The sequence below is a fragment of the Halichoerus grypus genome, chromosome 3 (assembly GCF_964656455.1).
Source record: "Halichoerus grypus chromosome 3, mHalGry1.hap1.1, whole genome shotgun sequence".
Lineage (NCBI taxonomy): Eukaryota > Metazoa > Chordata > Mammalia > Carnivora > Phocidae > Halichoerus > Halichoerus grypus.
This window is the reverse complement of record NC_135714.1, coordinates 73,599,181-73,614,016: the sequence shown is the minus strand read 5'-3', so window position 1 is coordinate 73,614,016 and position 14,836 is coordinate 73,599,181. Positions and strand designations below refer to the sequence as shown.

Sequence of the window (14,836 nt, the reverse complement as noted above, 5' to 3'; positions counted from 1 at the left end):
TTTCCACTATCAAAACTTTCTTTCCATATCTAGTTTCTTTTACTAATTGTTCACATTACGGACCATTTTTTTTTTTAAAAATTAGCTTAAGACAATTGTACTATTTCATCAAAAGGTTTTCTCGTGAAAGTGAGAAGCAGACTACATAAGGATGACCTAATTTGTGCAAATTTTTTCATTGTTTTGATGAATGCTGTTTTTTGGGGGTTTGATTTTTAGAATACCTTATTTTTTAAAAAACGATTTTATTTATGAATTCATTTGAGCATGAGAGAGAGAGAAAACACACGCATGCAAGCGGGGGCAGGAGAGGGAGAAGCAGACTCCACACTGAGCGTGGAGCCCCACATGGGGTTCGATCCCATGACCCTAAGACCATGACCCAAGCCTAAACCAAGGGTCCATGCTACCCAATTGAGCCACCCAGACACCCCTAGAATATTTTAGATTATAATTTTGACTTTGTCCTTTCCTTATGCTTCTATAATTTATTTCAGTTCCTAGTCTTCAGATACTTTAATAGTTCTATTTTCCTCTGACGTTTTACCTTCATTGTTTACTGTGGCACCCATCTTGTATTTCAATCCCCTGTTTCATGTTTCCACCACTGGCTTGTTTGCACCCTAGAACTCCCTTCATTAAATTATACAATAAAACCTAACACTACTCCTTCCCCCTTTTATTTCAATCTTTCATCTCCCAAATTACATAATTTAATAATGTGATATTATTTTGCTTTATTCTTTAAAGGTTTCCTTAACAAATGTTGTAGCAGGAACTCGGATATAAATTTTATTCATTTCTTTAAACATTTACTGAATGCCCACTTGGCTGGATGCTGAGCACAGAAGGATGACAAGGCCCCATCATTAAGGCACTCATCAATGAGAGAGGACACGATGCCAAGTCAAGGTAAAGCCACATTTGAATGGGATAGGGAAACATACAGGAAGTATAATTAAGCTCAGGCTTCTTGTTGGAATGAGGCCTGTTTTAATTTTGAATTGCCCAGAATGTGCCGCTTTGGCATGTGGATTGTTCGAGGTGAAGGAAATCAAGGCCTAACAGTCATGAAGAGCTTTTTACCTCTTAACTATCTGAAAGAATTTAGATAGAAAGCCTCTACCAGGAAGAAAGCCAGTACCAAAGATAATTGTAGCTTATCTGTATGTCTAATGTTAAATAGATAACGAAAGACTTTTCTGCAGGACAAGACAGACATTTGTTTACCAAACATTTGCTCTTACATTCCTGTGAATGGTCTTCCAACCCTTTGAAGCCCCGGACCCCTACCCCCTTTCATTAGCTCATCATGGCATGTAAGCTTCTACGGCCAGCCTTTGAGCCTTCAGTGTCTACGGGAGACTCCTGAGCACAGGAAATTAAGTTTGCTTATTAATCTGTTTTACGTCAATTATTAGGCCAGCCAAAGAACCTAGAGGTGAAGAAGGGAAAGGTTCTTCTCCCCTATAGAAACTTCCTTTATATTCCTTACAGAACTTAAAACAGTCCTAGTTAATAGCTCAAATAGTTGAGAATTGAGATGGTGCTAAATTATTAAAAAACATTTCTAGCCCAGTCATTCATGTTTTGTTCATCAGATGAGTCAAATAATTGTCAGATGATATCAGATAGTTGCTGATGTTTGTTTGGATTAGTGGTTGTCCTCACTTTTGACAATTTCCTCAGTCTGTATTTGACAGACTTTGGTAGATTTATTGGCAATATGAAATACACATGTGTGAATATGGAGATATGGTATTCACATGCAGAAGGTAGACAGAGATATTTAAGATCATTAAAAAACATTTATTTTCTTAGCTTTTAGGTAAAATACTTAGATTTTTCTCTTAATCTCTTCATCGCTCTGATAATGCTAAATCATGATTTTACAAATGCTTCTTAAAAATGGACTTCTATAGTATCCTCACTCAGCTCCATGAGGTGTCCATGAAGAAGGACATGGTAACAGAAAGGACATTAAATGTGCCTGTGATGTCCAGAGCCCGAGAAAGCCACTGCACTCATCTCTAAGGCTGTGAGAAGTTGCTGCAGGTCACTGCTCTAATAAAGTTTTCCTGTTTTGTATCATACAATCAGCTGCCCTGACCACCCAAGCCTGACTGGTACTACCAGGCTAATCAATCAATAAACAAGAGTTACTGTTTTTATTATGATATTGATCTATTACAAAGGAGAACTATGGTATCTTATTGTATAAAGCTAACCTCATGGCTTTGTAATTTATAAATTTGGATGTATTATGAGAAAAATATATGTTGATGGAGTCAAGCTGACTTTGCTGCAAATCCTAACTCTATCACTTATTATGCAGACTTGAACAAATCAGTTAATCCCTCCGAATATCTGCTTGATTATGGATGAACCGGAAGTAATAATACACACTTCTCGATTTTATTATAAAAAGTAAAGTCAATAATAAACCAAAAGCATTCACCAGAGCACTTGCCAAAGAATAAGAGTTCAGTAAATAATGACTGTTATTAAAATGAACTGTTTATTCCTGTCTCCTCATTTGAATGTTGGCTCCTTAACAGAGACTACTCCACTTCATCTTGTTAACCCTTGCTGCGAAGTCCCTAGCTCAGCCTGGCTTTCAAATACTTAATCTATTGTGAGGTAGAACATAGTTATGTTTTATATATTTATACACACATATACGTAAACGTGTACACACATACAACATATATAGTCTCCTTTTGCATGTTGACTCCGCTAGTAATTCACAATTTGTATGCCTCCAACCCCCACCCCCCGCCCCTCTAAATTCTAAGTCTTTTCCCTAATTCTAAGTCTTCAGCTATCTCTTCCTGTTGATTACTTAAAGTTTTATTTGGTAGGTGATTCTATGCACTGAAATCTTGATTGGTATGATAAAAGAAATAAAAATGCAGAGAAACCACTAAATTTTCTGACATACCTTATAAATGAAAAATACACAAAATACCCAACTTTATAGATGGATTTCTGCTACATGCCTAATTTGGCCATAGTATGGCTGGCTGCTGCTTTTAGAGCCTATTTATACCTTAAAGGTATAAAACGCCTTCATACTAGCATTTAAATTATAGCACAATTATTTCCCTATATCCATGCCATACTACAATATGACAACACTTCGTGATAAAGACTTAAATAAATATGTGCTATTGCCAAGGCAAGTGCAGTAGAATATTAAAGATTGTGTCTTTTTGTCAGCTCTTCATCAGGGTACTGGAGTGTGTAAGGAACTGGAGGCTAATCCCCATTACGTATCATAGGATATTGCCTCATTCACACTGTACATCTATCTCACAGACCCGAGGAGGAATGTAATTACTGCTGCAATAAGCCATTTCTGGATATATGCAATTAATTCACCTGGGGGGGGGTGGGGGAAAAAAAACAAGGAAAGTACCCTGACACTTTAATAATGTTTAAGTATACCTAATCTATTTCTTTTCTGTGCCTAATGTTTCCTAAATATGAGAAAGAAAGAGGATTTGAAAGTACTTATAGCTGTCTGTTCTTATGTAAATCATCCACGGGCCTGTAATCGTCTATCTTAAAATGACTGGTATGAAATAATACCCTAAGTTATAATAGAATGTAGAGCAAGTGGGGAATTACTTTTAAGATGGATGCAGGATATGATTTTCATGCAAAAAGAATGTTTCTCTTATCAAGCAGGAATTATTCTGTTATTAAAGCTTCAAGGACATACAATTTTATTCAATTTGAATTCTGAATATGTTTTAAACCAAATCAAAATTATTCTCTTCAGATTCTTGATAAAGTGCTATTTAGCTGTATGTATTTCTTAGAGTCTTATTTTTAGCTCCCCCTTTATTATGCATAGTAACCTGATTATACATAATGCTTTACTTTCAGTTCTTCAATTGCCTTCAATTTTTCAAAATTCATCAGTTCTACAAGTGCCTTTTATGCAGCTCCATACTTCGCTATTCAAATATTAACAAATGAGCTGAGAGCTTGGTTTACATTTAAATAAAGTAAATGGGATTTTAAGAGGCTGGAGAAAACTGATTGTTTATATGTTTACTTGCATTCAAGTAAGAATTTTCAATATTTGCTTTCAGTGAGAAAAAAGGTTTAATAACACACAAAGATATATTGATTTTAACTTCTCTTATGTTATCTGGTTTTCAAGTTAGTCTTTACATGGCAGGAGGAAGAAGTGTTCAAAACTCAGTTATGTACCTACCATATTGATACCTAGAACAGAGATCATTTGTAAAACCCCATTTCTAGAAGAAAAACTTACTTTAAATAATCATGACATAAAATGAGATTTAGTGATGGTCAGAAAAGAAACACAGCTAATTAAAAGGTTATCATACTCATCTTTGTAAATGTGATCATGCCAAGAAGTAGTAAGTTTTAATAAACAATATTTGTTTATTAAGATTCTGCAGAAGGTATAATTTAGGCAACTATTAACTCATGTCTTAATGCAACTTTTTTGGTTAGTGCATTAGTTTTAAGACATTAAAATGAAACATACAATTTAAAATTAAGAAGTTCAGAATTGGCTATTAAATTCAGTAAAATAATGTATGAACTAAAATTTAAGTATTACCCCCCAAAATATAGATCTTGCAGTTCTTTCTCTATGTGTTTACATCTTAAATAAAAATACTCCAAATGGTTACATCAAATGACAGAACTGAAGTAATTCAAGATTCATTCTTTCATCTTTATATATGATTTTCATTTTTTTAAAAATATTTTATTCATTTATTTGACAGAGAGAGATAGCGAGAGAGGGAACACAAGCTGAGCAGGGAGCCCGATGCGGGGTTCGATCCCAGGACCCTGGGATCATGACCTGAGCTGAAGGCAGACGCTTAACGACTGAGCCACCCAGGCATCCCATGCTTTCATTTTGTATTTTGAATTTATTGAATACATTAATATGTAGTACTACAGGGGTTAGGAACACAAACTGAACTTAAAGCTTGCGGATTCTGAACTGTTAATCTCTGTACAGAGTTCTCCTCAACTGGAACTTCTCCCAATTAACCTTCCTTTAAAAATACAATGTTTATTAAGAGATGAGTAATAATGTGCTGACTGAAATTGTAAAGTGTGTAAAATGTAAACATCTTAACCTGAAGTTACTAAATTAGGATTCAGACCCACAAGAAAACAAAACATCTTTCAGGGAGGGGTTTTACAACCAACCTATGGGAAATGCAGATGGCTTTTAGTTAGTTTTATTTTTTTAAATGCTTCACAGTCAGTGCATCCCCTTACTCTTTAGCTTACAAACATGTGGTGACTAAGGTAACAAATAGCTTTCACTACATTCTGACAAGTATCAATGTTATGTGGTAAAATAGATTATGAAGGCAAACATAGGAGGTATTTTTATTTGGCCTTACTTTGTCTTAATGAGGGATGTTTTAAAGTATATTTATTTTCAGACAGTTCATAAGCTTTTTGGCTGAAATCTTATTTTGGGGTTATTCATTTAAACTGACCTTTTAAGTAGCAATATGCTTTTAAAGAAATATACTGTAAAAAGCTGTATTTACTCAGATCAGCTACAAAATGAAAGTTCCAAAGGGAAGAGTAAAATAGTAGAAATTATAAAGTTTAGAATCATCAATTACTGACAATTCATCTTTTCTAGAGTGATTACATATACATTCATTTTTGACAAAGGAATAGGCATTTAAATTACTGGTAAAACAATAAATACATAGTATGGTGTACTGATCCTAGTTAGAGCAATTAAGTTTTACTATTTACAGTCTTAGGTCCAACAAAAGTTATTTTTACTTTTAAGTTAACTCCAACTTCTTTAAAAATATTTTGAATCAATCTATTAATACCAAACCCATTTTCTTCAATTTCTGAAATCCTATAGGGCACACTTTTCATCCATACTGTGAAACCATTTATAGAATTTCTGAAGCCATTTATAAGATTAATAATCATTTACCAGAAAATACCTGTACACCCCTTCCCCCCCACCAAAACACAAGGCTACACACTTCACCACCAATGTTTATGATAAATCGCTCAGATTTATTTTAGGAACAAGGTGGCAATATTTACAATGTCCCTCAGTTTTATACCAGCAATAAAATTACACTGCAATCTTCAACATGACCTTCACTTAATAGTTGAGAAAAAGAATCAAACTTTCTCATACATGGGAAAAATATTTCTCTGCTTTATGTCACGAATAGTCAAAGTTAAACATAAAGTTAAAAATAACTTATTTTAAGTAACTTTGATATAGATTCTGATTGAGCATTCTTACTTTAAGCCATTATGTTTAGATTTTTGGTCTAAATCTATGCCAATGCATTAAATACCTTGAAGTAAATTCATGAAATCGCTAAATCTTTGTTCTGGTCAGAGAGTTCTATTTCTAATACACAAAAAGTTCAATATATTCTACATATACAATAAGCACAAACTTATATTTAAGTATAAATCCAAGTTTTAATTATTAAAAAGAAAAGACCTCCTATCATTTCTGACTCTGAAAGTTGGTTCTTTTCCATGCCTTCAGCTAATATCCTTATTAACAAGATGTTGAATAATTCTCATTCATGTCACAGTTTTTCATCTCATTTCCTACTCTGAACCAGTAACTCCTAGCAGTCTTTAACAATAATCTTGTCCAGGTTTTTGGTTTGATTTTTATCCTCAGATGTGACTTTTTGTCAATTAGAATCTTACAAGAGAACTGTGATATGCAAAAATAGTAAAATCATAACAACTATTATTAAGGAGTTGTAGTGAAGGGGTACAATTCCATAAGACCTCTGATACCCTTACTTCCCTTACAGACTAAATGACCACGTCCCCCCAAATTCACGTTGAACTCCTAATCCCCTGACGTGATGGTATTTGGGGGTGGGGATTTGGGGAGTTGTTAGATGAGGTCATAAAGGTAGGGCCTTATGGTGGGATTAGTGCCCTTATAAGAAGAGTAAGAGGCAAGAGCACTCCCCTCCCACCATGGGTTAGGTCTTCAACATATTAACTTTGGGAGGACACAATTCAATCCATAGCAATATCCTTCATATTTCAAGGTAAATGGTGTTTTGTATGGCAGCCTAGCAGCCTAAAATACCATGCAAAGAACTATTTATGTAACAGACAAAGAAGCCCATCTATTCTACAGAACTTTTTTTTTTTTACTTCATTTAAACTGGCTATCAACAGATAGATACTCATCCTATAACATACAATTTTATTGGGGACTATAATCTAATAACCCTCAAGCAATGGTTCTCAACTGGGGGAAATTTTGCCCCTCTGGATAGCTGGCCATGTGTGGAAGGTACTACGGGAGAGAGGCTAGAGGGCATGGACACTGCTGTACATCTACAGGGCACAGAACTTACAAGGAGCAATAATCTGGTACCAAATGTCAAGAGTGCTGCTGTTGGAAACCCTGATCTAAAGATAATAACCCAAAACCTGCATTTAAAAACCTCTCTTTTGCACCAGCCCCACACTGCCCCAACTAACTTCTTAATACTCCTGAAACAACCAAAGTGAGGCTGAATAAGTAAACAATCATACAAAAAATAAGCTTATTAAGTTGGAAATAAATCCTTTCTTGATATAATTATATCAAAATTTGATTTAGAAGGTATATAAAATTCTTATAATAGCAGTGGTCAAGAAATGAAAAACCCAAGATAAACAAGAGAGAACTAAACTAGCTCCAAATTATAGATCTACTATAATGTATTATAATAGGGTACAGCTAAACTGGTTTCTAAAATGTTTTAAAATCTTCAAATTTAGGTAGGTAATGTATAAAGGTGCAGCTTAAGGTCCACCTTGTCAAAATGTCACAAGTTATTTGTTATCAGGATCAAAAGTGCTATGACTTAATTTTAATGGATCCAAGTGGGTTACATTGCTTTTATGGGGTTGTACCTCTCCTATATGCTCTTAATCCAGTTTTAGTGATGGCTTTTTCTTTTTAGCAATGTCTCTTCTTCCTTAAATCCTCAAATCACTTATACACTTTCTTCTTTAGCTATAGTCCTCTTTAATAAAACCAACTTTGTTTTCAGAAGTTAACATTTTCCTGTTTAAATATTCAAGATGATTATGCAGACTACATAGAACAAAAGTGGAAATAACACCTTGATTGTTTCCTGCGAAATGTTGGAGGCTAATTAGTCATTTGGGGTCATTCAAGTTAAAAAGAAAAATAGAAAATAAAACAAAAACAGAAACAAAACCCTTGAATGTCATTTTACTAAATCAGCCAACAGAAGACTTTCTTTCTTGGAGAAAAGGGTCCTAAACTGCTTTAAGAGTTGAACTATGTAATATTGGCTTTCAAAGTAATCATTTCCTTTCTAATTTCCCTCAACAAATGAAGGTGTGATGTCTTGTATGTGCTATGTTTTAAATATGACACAACTAATGTTGGGGGGGAGAAATGAATACTTCTTTTCTGAGTTAATCCTCCAAAAATAAGCATTCTCTGACAAAGTGAACTGTAGATTTTCTGTTGTGTTAAAACTGGTGATTCTATGCATCCTTTAATATTAATCTACATGATTTTTATTCAATGCAGATTTTTTGCTGCCACATAAACAAAGCTTGATCACATATCTATAGTTATATTAAATATAGAAATATTATCCTAGTGTAATAAAGTTTATAATAAATCAATTATTTACAGAAAGTTATTCCCAGTAATGTAAGACATGTTCCTTTTGTCTGTAGTACTATTACTATTTTAAATACTGGTTGATAGGTTTTCTAAAGCAACAATAATATGCTCATGAAGCCAATAATCAGCATCAATGCAATCATAACACAGTCTAAAGGTCAAATTTCAGTAAAAACATTGTCCACTGCCAAGAACCAATAAAATATGCTCTAAGTTTGTCCGCTCTCACTAATATGTTAAGAACTCTCAGAAGCTTGATGGTCTATAAAATCTGTTTTGTCATTTAATTGTATCAAATAATTATGTAATATATCATTGTTAATGTACTCAACTCTGACATCATCATAAAGAACACTATTGACTAGGATTTGTTTTTTGATCTTGATAATGAGTCAGGCTCTCTTATTGTGTAATATTTCTTCATTTTATTGGTATTGTTATGAACTCTTGATGAATTAAAATTCCTTTTTCATTCCTCTTTTTCATTCTTATTTTACAGCTCATTTTTTATTAAACTCAGTAAATTTTATTGCAAAATATCGTTGATAGAAAAATAATGCACACTGCTATTCTTGTTACCTACCAAGTATGTTTTCAGGTTATAAGAGTTTAACTTAAGACATTTTTTATGACATCACATTTATAAACACCCCGAAAACATCAACTATAAACATTTAATATTTTGTGTAACTTTTATATAATATAGATATTATATATCCATATGTATATAGATACATTTCTATATACTTTATATAATACAGATATTTTATATCTATATTTATATCTATATTTATATCTATATTTATATAATATAGATATTATATAAATAAAAATCTCATCAAGGTAATACATTTTTGGTAGCTTTGTGAAAATAAAAAGTAAAATGTTTCCGTTTAAGATCTTTGAGTACTTTGCCTCATATTACATGGTTATATCTCTAGGTAGGGCAGTCTGAAGTTAAATCACACACTTTACAAAATAAAATATGGCCTCAGTCTTTACAATTTTTGAGAAATACACTAAAACATCTAACCTTGGTTCAGTAATCTGTTTCAGAATTATACAAAGTTCAATATAGATTATAGACTATCCTATTTTTCAGATTTTCAAGTCATCGTTGCTATAGGACTATAAAATTGATAATGAATCCAATGGAAACACTAACAGTTTATAAATAATATTATTGTTAACGAAGAAGTTGTTAGAGGGTTTAAAGCAAATAACCTTTCAAGGAAAGTATACTTGTGGGCCAAGTATTTTTATCACTTACCAGCTCTTCCTGAAGTTGGGAAATGAGTTCATCCCGCTCTTTCAGCTGCAGCTTCAGCAGTGAGCATTCATCTTTCATTATATCCTATAAAAACATCAAAGAGACAGCATAATAGGCTTAGTCCTTTCACTTTGCTCTGGATAAGGAAAGTCAGCTTCACACAGTGGCAGATAATTGCATATGACTAATGAAACTGAAATTTTCTCTACAGTGCGATATTTTTCATAATACATTCTAAGTTGCAAAATAAACAAGCTAATGTATCTGATTATTCTATATAATATACACACGTATGCTTTTTTAAAAAGTCATTTTCTTTGATATCCATTTGTCCATTTTGTTGCCCACGACAGAAACCAGTGAATTATCCTAAATTCTTTCCTCTCGTTCTTGTGCATAGTGAGTAGAAAAATGGCTATACTCAAGAAACAAACTGAGGGTTGCTGGAGTGGTGGGGGGGGTGGGAGGGATGGGGTGGCTGAGGGACAGACATTGGGGAGGGTATGTGCTATGGTGAGCACTGTGAATTGTGTAAGACTGTTGAATCACAGACCTGTACCTCTGAAACAAATAATACATTATATGCTAAAAAAAAAAAAAAAAGAAGAAGAAGATAGCAGGAAGGGAAAAAATGAAGTGGGGGGGACATCGGAGCAGGAGACGAACCACGAGAGACTATAGACTCTGAGAAACAAACTGAGGGTTCTAGAGGGGAGGGGGTGGGGGGAGGGGTTAGCCTGGTGATGGGTATTAAAGAGGGCACGTTCTACATGGAGCACTGGGTGTTATACGCAAACAATGGATCGTGGAACACTACATCAAATACTATTGATGTATTTGTATGGTGATTAACATAATAAAAAAACCTAGTGATGTAATGTATGGTGATTAACATAACAAAAATAAAATTAAAAAAAGATAATTTTATCTACCATTTGTTCCCCTGCCATAATTAAATATTAATTCCCAAACCAGTTACCATGTTACAGTCTTTGTCTTTAACGACATCTCTCTAACATTTGTCCCTTTCCCTAGAGCTCTGTCCTTGGGCATTTCATCTTCTCACTGGGCAGGTGCGCCCAGCTACAGCCTCTGTACACAGTACACCCACATTTAGGGCCTGTATTACTGTACGCAGGTAATGCTCAGCTACAGCCTCTGTACACAGTACACCCACATTTAGGGCCTGTATTACTGTACGCAGGTAATGCTCAGCTACAGCCTCTGTACACAGTACACCCACATTTAGGGCCTGTATTACTGTACGCAGGTATTGCTCAGCTACAGCCTCTGTACACAGTACACCCACATTTAGGGCCTGTATTACTGTATGCAGGTAATGCCCAGCTACAGCCTCTGTACACAGTACACCCACATTTAGGGCCTGTATTACTGTACGCAGGTAATGCCCAGCTACAACCTCTGTACACAGTACACCCACATTTAGGGCCTGTATTACTGTATGCAGGTAATGCCCAGCTACAGCCTCTGTACACAGTACACCCACATTTAGGGCCTGTATTACTGTATGCAGGTAATGCCCAGCTACAGCCTCTGTACACAGTACACCCACATCTAGGGCCTGTATTACTGTACGCAGGTAATGCTCAGCTACACCCTTGTACACAGTACACCCACATCTAGGGCCTGTATTACTGTACGCAGGTAATGCTCAGTTACAGCCTCTGTACACAGTACACCCACATCTAGGGCCTGTATTACTGTACGCAGGTAATGCTCAGCTACGGCCTCTGTACACAGTACACCCACATCTAGGGCCCGTATTACTGTATGCAGGTAATGCTCAGCTACAGCCTCTGTACACAGTACACCCACATTTAGGGCCTGTATTACAGTACGCAGGTAATGCTCAGCTACAGCCTCTGTACACAGTACACCCACATTTAGGGCCTGTATTACTGTACGCAGGTAATGCTCAGCTACAGCCTCTGTACACAGTACACCCACATTTAGGGCCTGTATTACTGTATGCAGGTAATGCTCAGCTACAGCCTCTGTACACAGTACACCCACATTTAGGGCCTGTATTACTGTATGCAGGTGCGCTCAGCTACAGCCTCTGTACACAGTACACCCACATTTAGGGCCCGTATTACTGTATGCAGGTGCGCTCAGCTACAGCCTCTGTACACAGTACACCCACATTTAGGGCCCGTATTACTGTATGCAGGTGCGCTCAGCTACAGCCTCTGTACACAGTACACCCACATTTAGGGCCTGTATTACTGTACGCAGGTAATGCTCAGCTACAGCCTCTGTACACAGTACACCCACATTTAGGGCCCGTATTACTGTACGCAGGTAATGCTCAGCTACAGCCTCTGTACACAGTACACCCACATTTAGGGCCCGTATTACTGTACGCAGGTAATGCTCAGCTACAGCCTCTGTACACAGTACACCCACATTTAGGGCCTGTATTACTGTACGCAGGTAATGCTCAGCTACAGCCTCTGTACACAGTACACCCACATGTAGGGCCTGTATTACTGTACGCAGGTAATGCCCAGCTACAGCCTCTGTACACAGTACACCCACATTTAGGGCCTGTATTACTGTACGCAGGTAATGCCCAGCTACAGCCTCTGTACACAGTACACCCACATTTAGGGCCTGTATTACTGTATGCAGGTAATGCCCAGCTACAGCCTCTGTACACAGTACACCCACATTTAGGGCCTGTATTACTGTACGCAGGTAATGCTCAGCTACAGCCTCTGTACACAGTACACCCACATTTAGGGCCTGTATTACTGTATGCAGGTAATGCTCAGCTACAGCCTCTGTACACAGTACACCCACATTTAGGGCCTGTATTACTGTATGCAGGTAATGCTCAGCTACAGCCTCTGTACACAGTACACCCACATTTAGGGCCCGTATTACTGTACGCAGGTAATGCTCAGCTACAGCCTCTGTACACAGTACACCCACATTTAGGGCCTGTATTACTGTACGCAGGTAATGCTCAGCTACAGCCTCTGTACAGAGTACACCCACATCTAGGGCCCGTATTACTGTATGCAGGTAATGCCCAGCTACAGCTTCTGTACACAGTACACCCACATCTAGGGCCCGTATTACTGTATGCAGGTAATGCTCAGCTACAGCCTCTGTACACAGTACACCCACATCTAGGGCCCGTATTACTGTACGCAGGTAATGCTCAGCTACAGCCTCTGTACACAGTACACCCACATTTAGGGCCCGTATTACTGTACGCAGGTAATGCTCAGCTACAGCCTCTGTACACAGTACACCCACATTTAGGGCCCGTATTACTGTACGCAGGTAATGCTCAGCTACAGCCTCTGTACACAGTACACCCACATTTAGGGCCCGTATTACTGTACGCAGGTAATGCTCAGCTACAGCCTCTGTACACAGTACACCCACATTTAGGGCCTGTATTACTGTACGCAGGTAATGCTCAGCTACAGCCTCTGTACACAGTACACCCACATTTAGGGCCCGTATTACTGTATGCAGGTAATGCCCAGCTACAGCCTCTGTACACAGTACACCCACATTTAGGGCCCGTATTACTGTATGCAGGTAATGCCCAGCTACAGCCTCTGTACACAGTACACCCACATTTAGGGCCCGTATTACTGTATGCAGGTAATGCTCAGCTACAGCCTCTGTACACAGTACACCCACATTTAGGGCCTGTATTACTGTACGCAGGTAATGCTCAGCTACAGCCTCTGTACACAGTACACCCACATTTAGGGCCTGTATTACTGTACGCAGGTAATGCTCAGCTACAGCCTCTGTACACAGTACACCCACATTTAGGGCCTGTATTACTGTACGCAGGTAATGCCCAGCTACAGCCTCTGTACACAGTACACCCACATTTAGGGCCTGTATTACTGTATGCAGGTAATGCCCAGCTACAGCCTCTGTACACAGTACACCCACATTTAGGGCCTGTATTACTGTACGCAGGTAATGCCCAGCTACAGCCTCTGTACACAGTACACCCACATTTAGGGCCTGTATTACTGTATGCAGGTAATGCTCAGCTACAGCCTCTGTACACAGTACACCCACATCTAGGGCCTGTATTACTGTACGCAGGTAATGCTCAGCTACAGCCTCTGTACACAGTACACCCACATCTAGGGCCTGTATTACTGTACGCAGGTAATGCTCAGCTACAGCCTCTGTACACAGTACACCCACATCTAGGGCCTGTATTACTGTACGCAGGTAATGCTCAGCTACAGCCTCTGTACACAGTACACCCACATTTAGGGCCCGTATTACTGTACGCAGGTAATGCTCAGCTACGGCCTCTGTACACAGTACACCCACATTTAGGGCCCGTATTACTGTATGCAGGTAATGCCCAGCTACGGCCTCTGTACACAGTACACCCACATTTAGGGCCTGTATTACTGTACGCAGGTAATGCCCAGCTACGGCCTCTGTACACAGTACACCCACATTTAGGGCATGTATTACTGTACGCAGGTAATGCTCAGCTACGGCCTCTGTACACAGTGCACCCACATTTAGGGCCTGTATTACTGTACGCAGGTAATGCTCAGCTACGGCCACTGTACACAGTACACCCACATTTAGGGCCCGTATTACTGTACGCAGGTAATGCTCAGCTACGGCCTCTGTACACAGTACACCCACATTTAGGGCCCGTATTACTGTACGCAGGTAATGCTCAGCTACGGCCTCTGTACACAGTACACCCACATTTAGGGCCCGTATTACTGTATGCAGGTAATGCTCAGCTACAGCCTCTGTACACAGTACACCCACATCTAGGGCCTGTATTACTGTATGCAGGTAATGCTCAGCTACAGCCTCTGTACACAGTACACCCACATTTAGGGCCTGTA

At 37.8% G+C, this 14,836-nt stretch overlaps 1 protein-coding gene across 1 annotated transcript in view; it reads right to left on the bottom strand.

Moving 5' to 3' along the window:
• Positions 1-14,836, bottom strand: part of CCSER1 (coiled-coil serine rich protein 1) — a 1,392,827-nt gene that overhangs the window by 711,663 nt on the left and 666,328 nt on the right. The window contains exon 10 of the mRNA XM_078068968.1: positions 9,954-10,037. Coding sequence (XP_077925094.1) covers positions 9,954-10,037 — 84 coding nt within the window. The remainder of the gene's footprint in view (positions 1-9,953; positions 10,038-14,836) is intronic.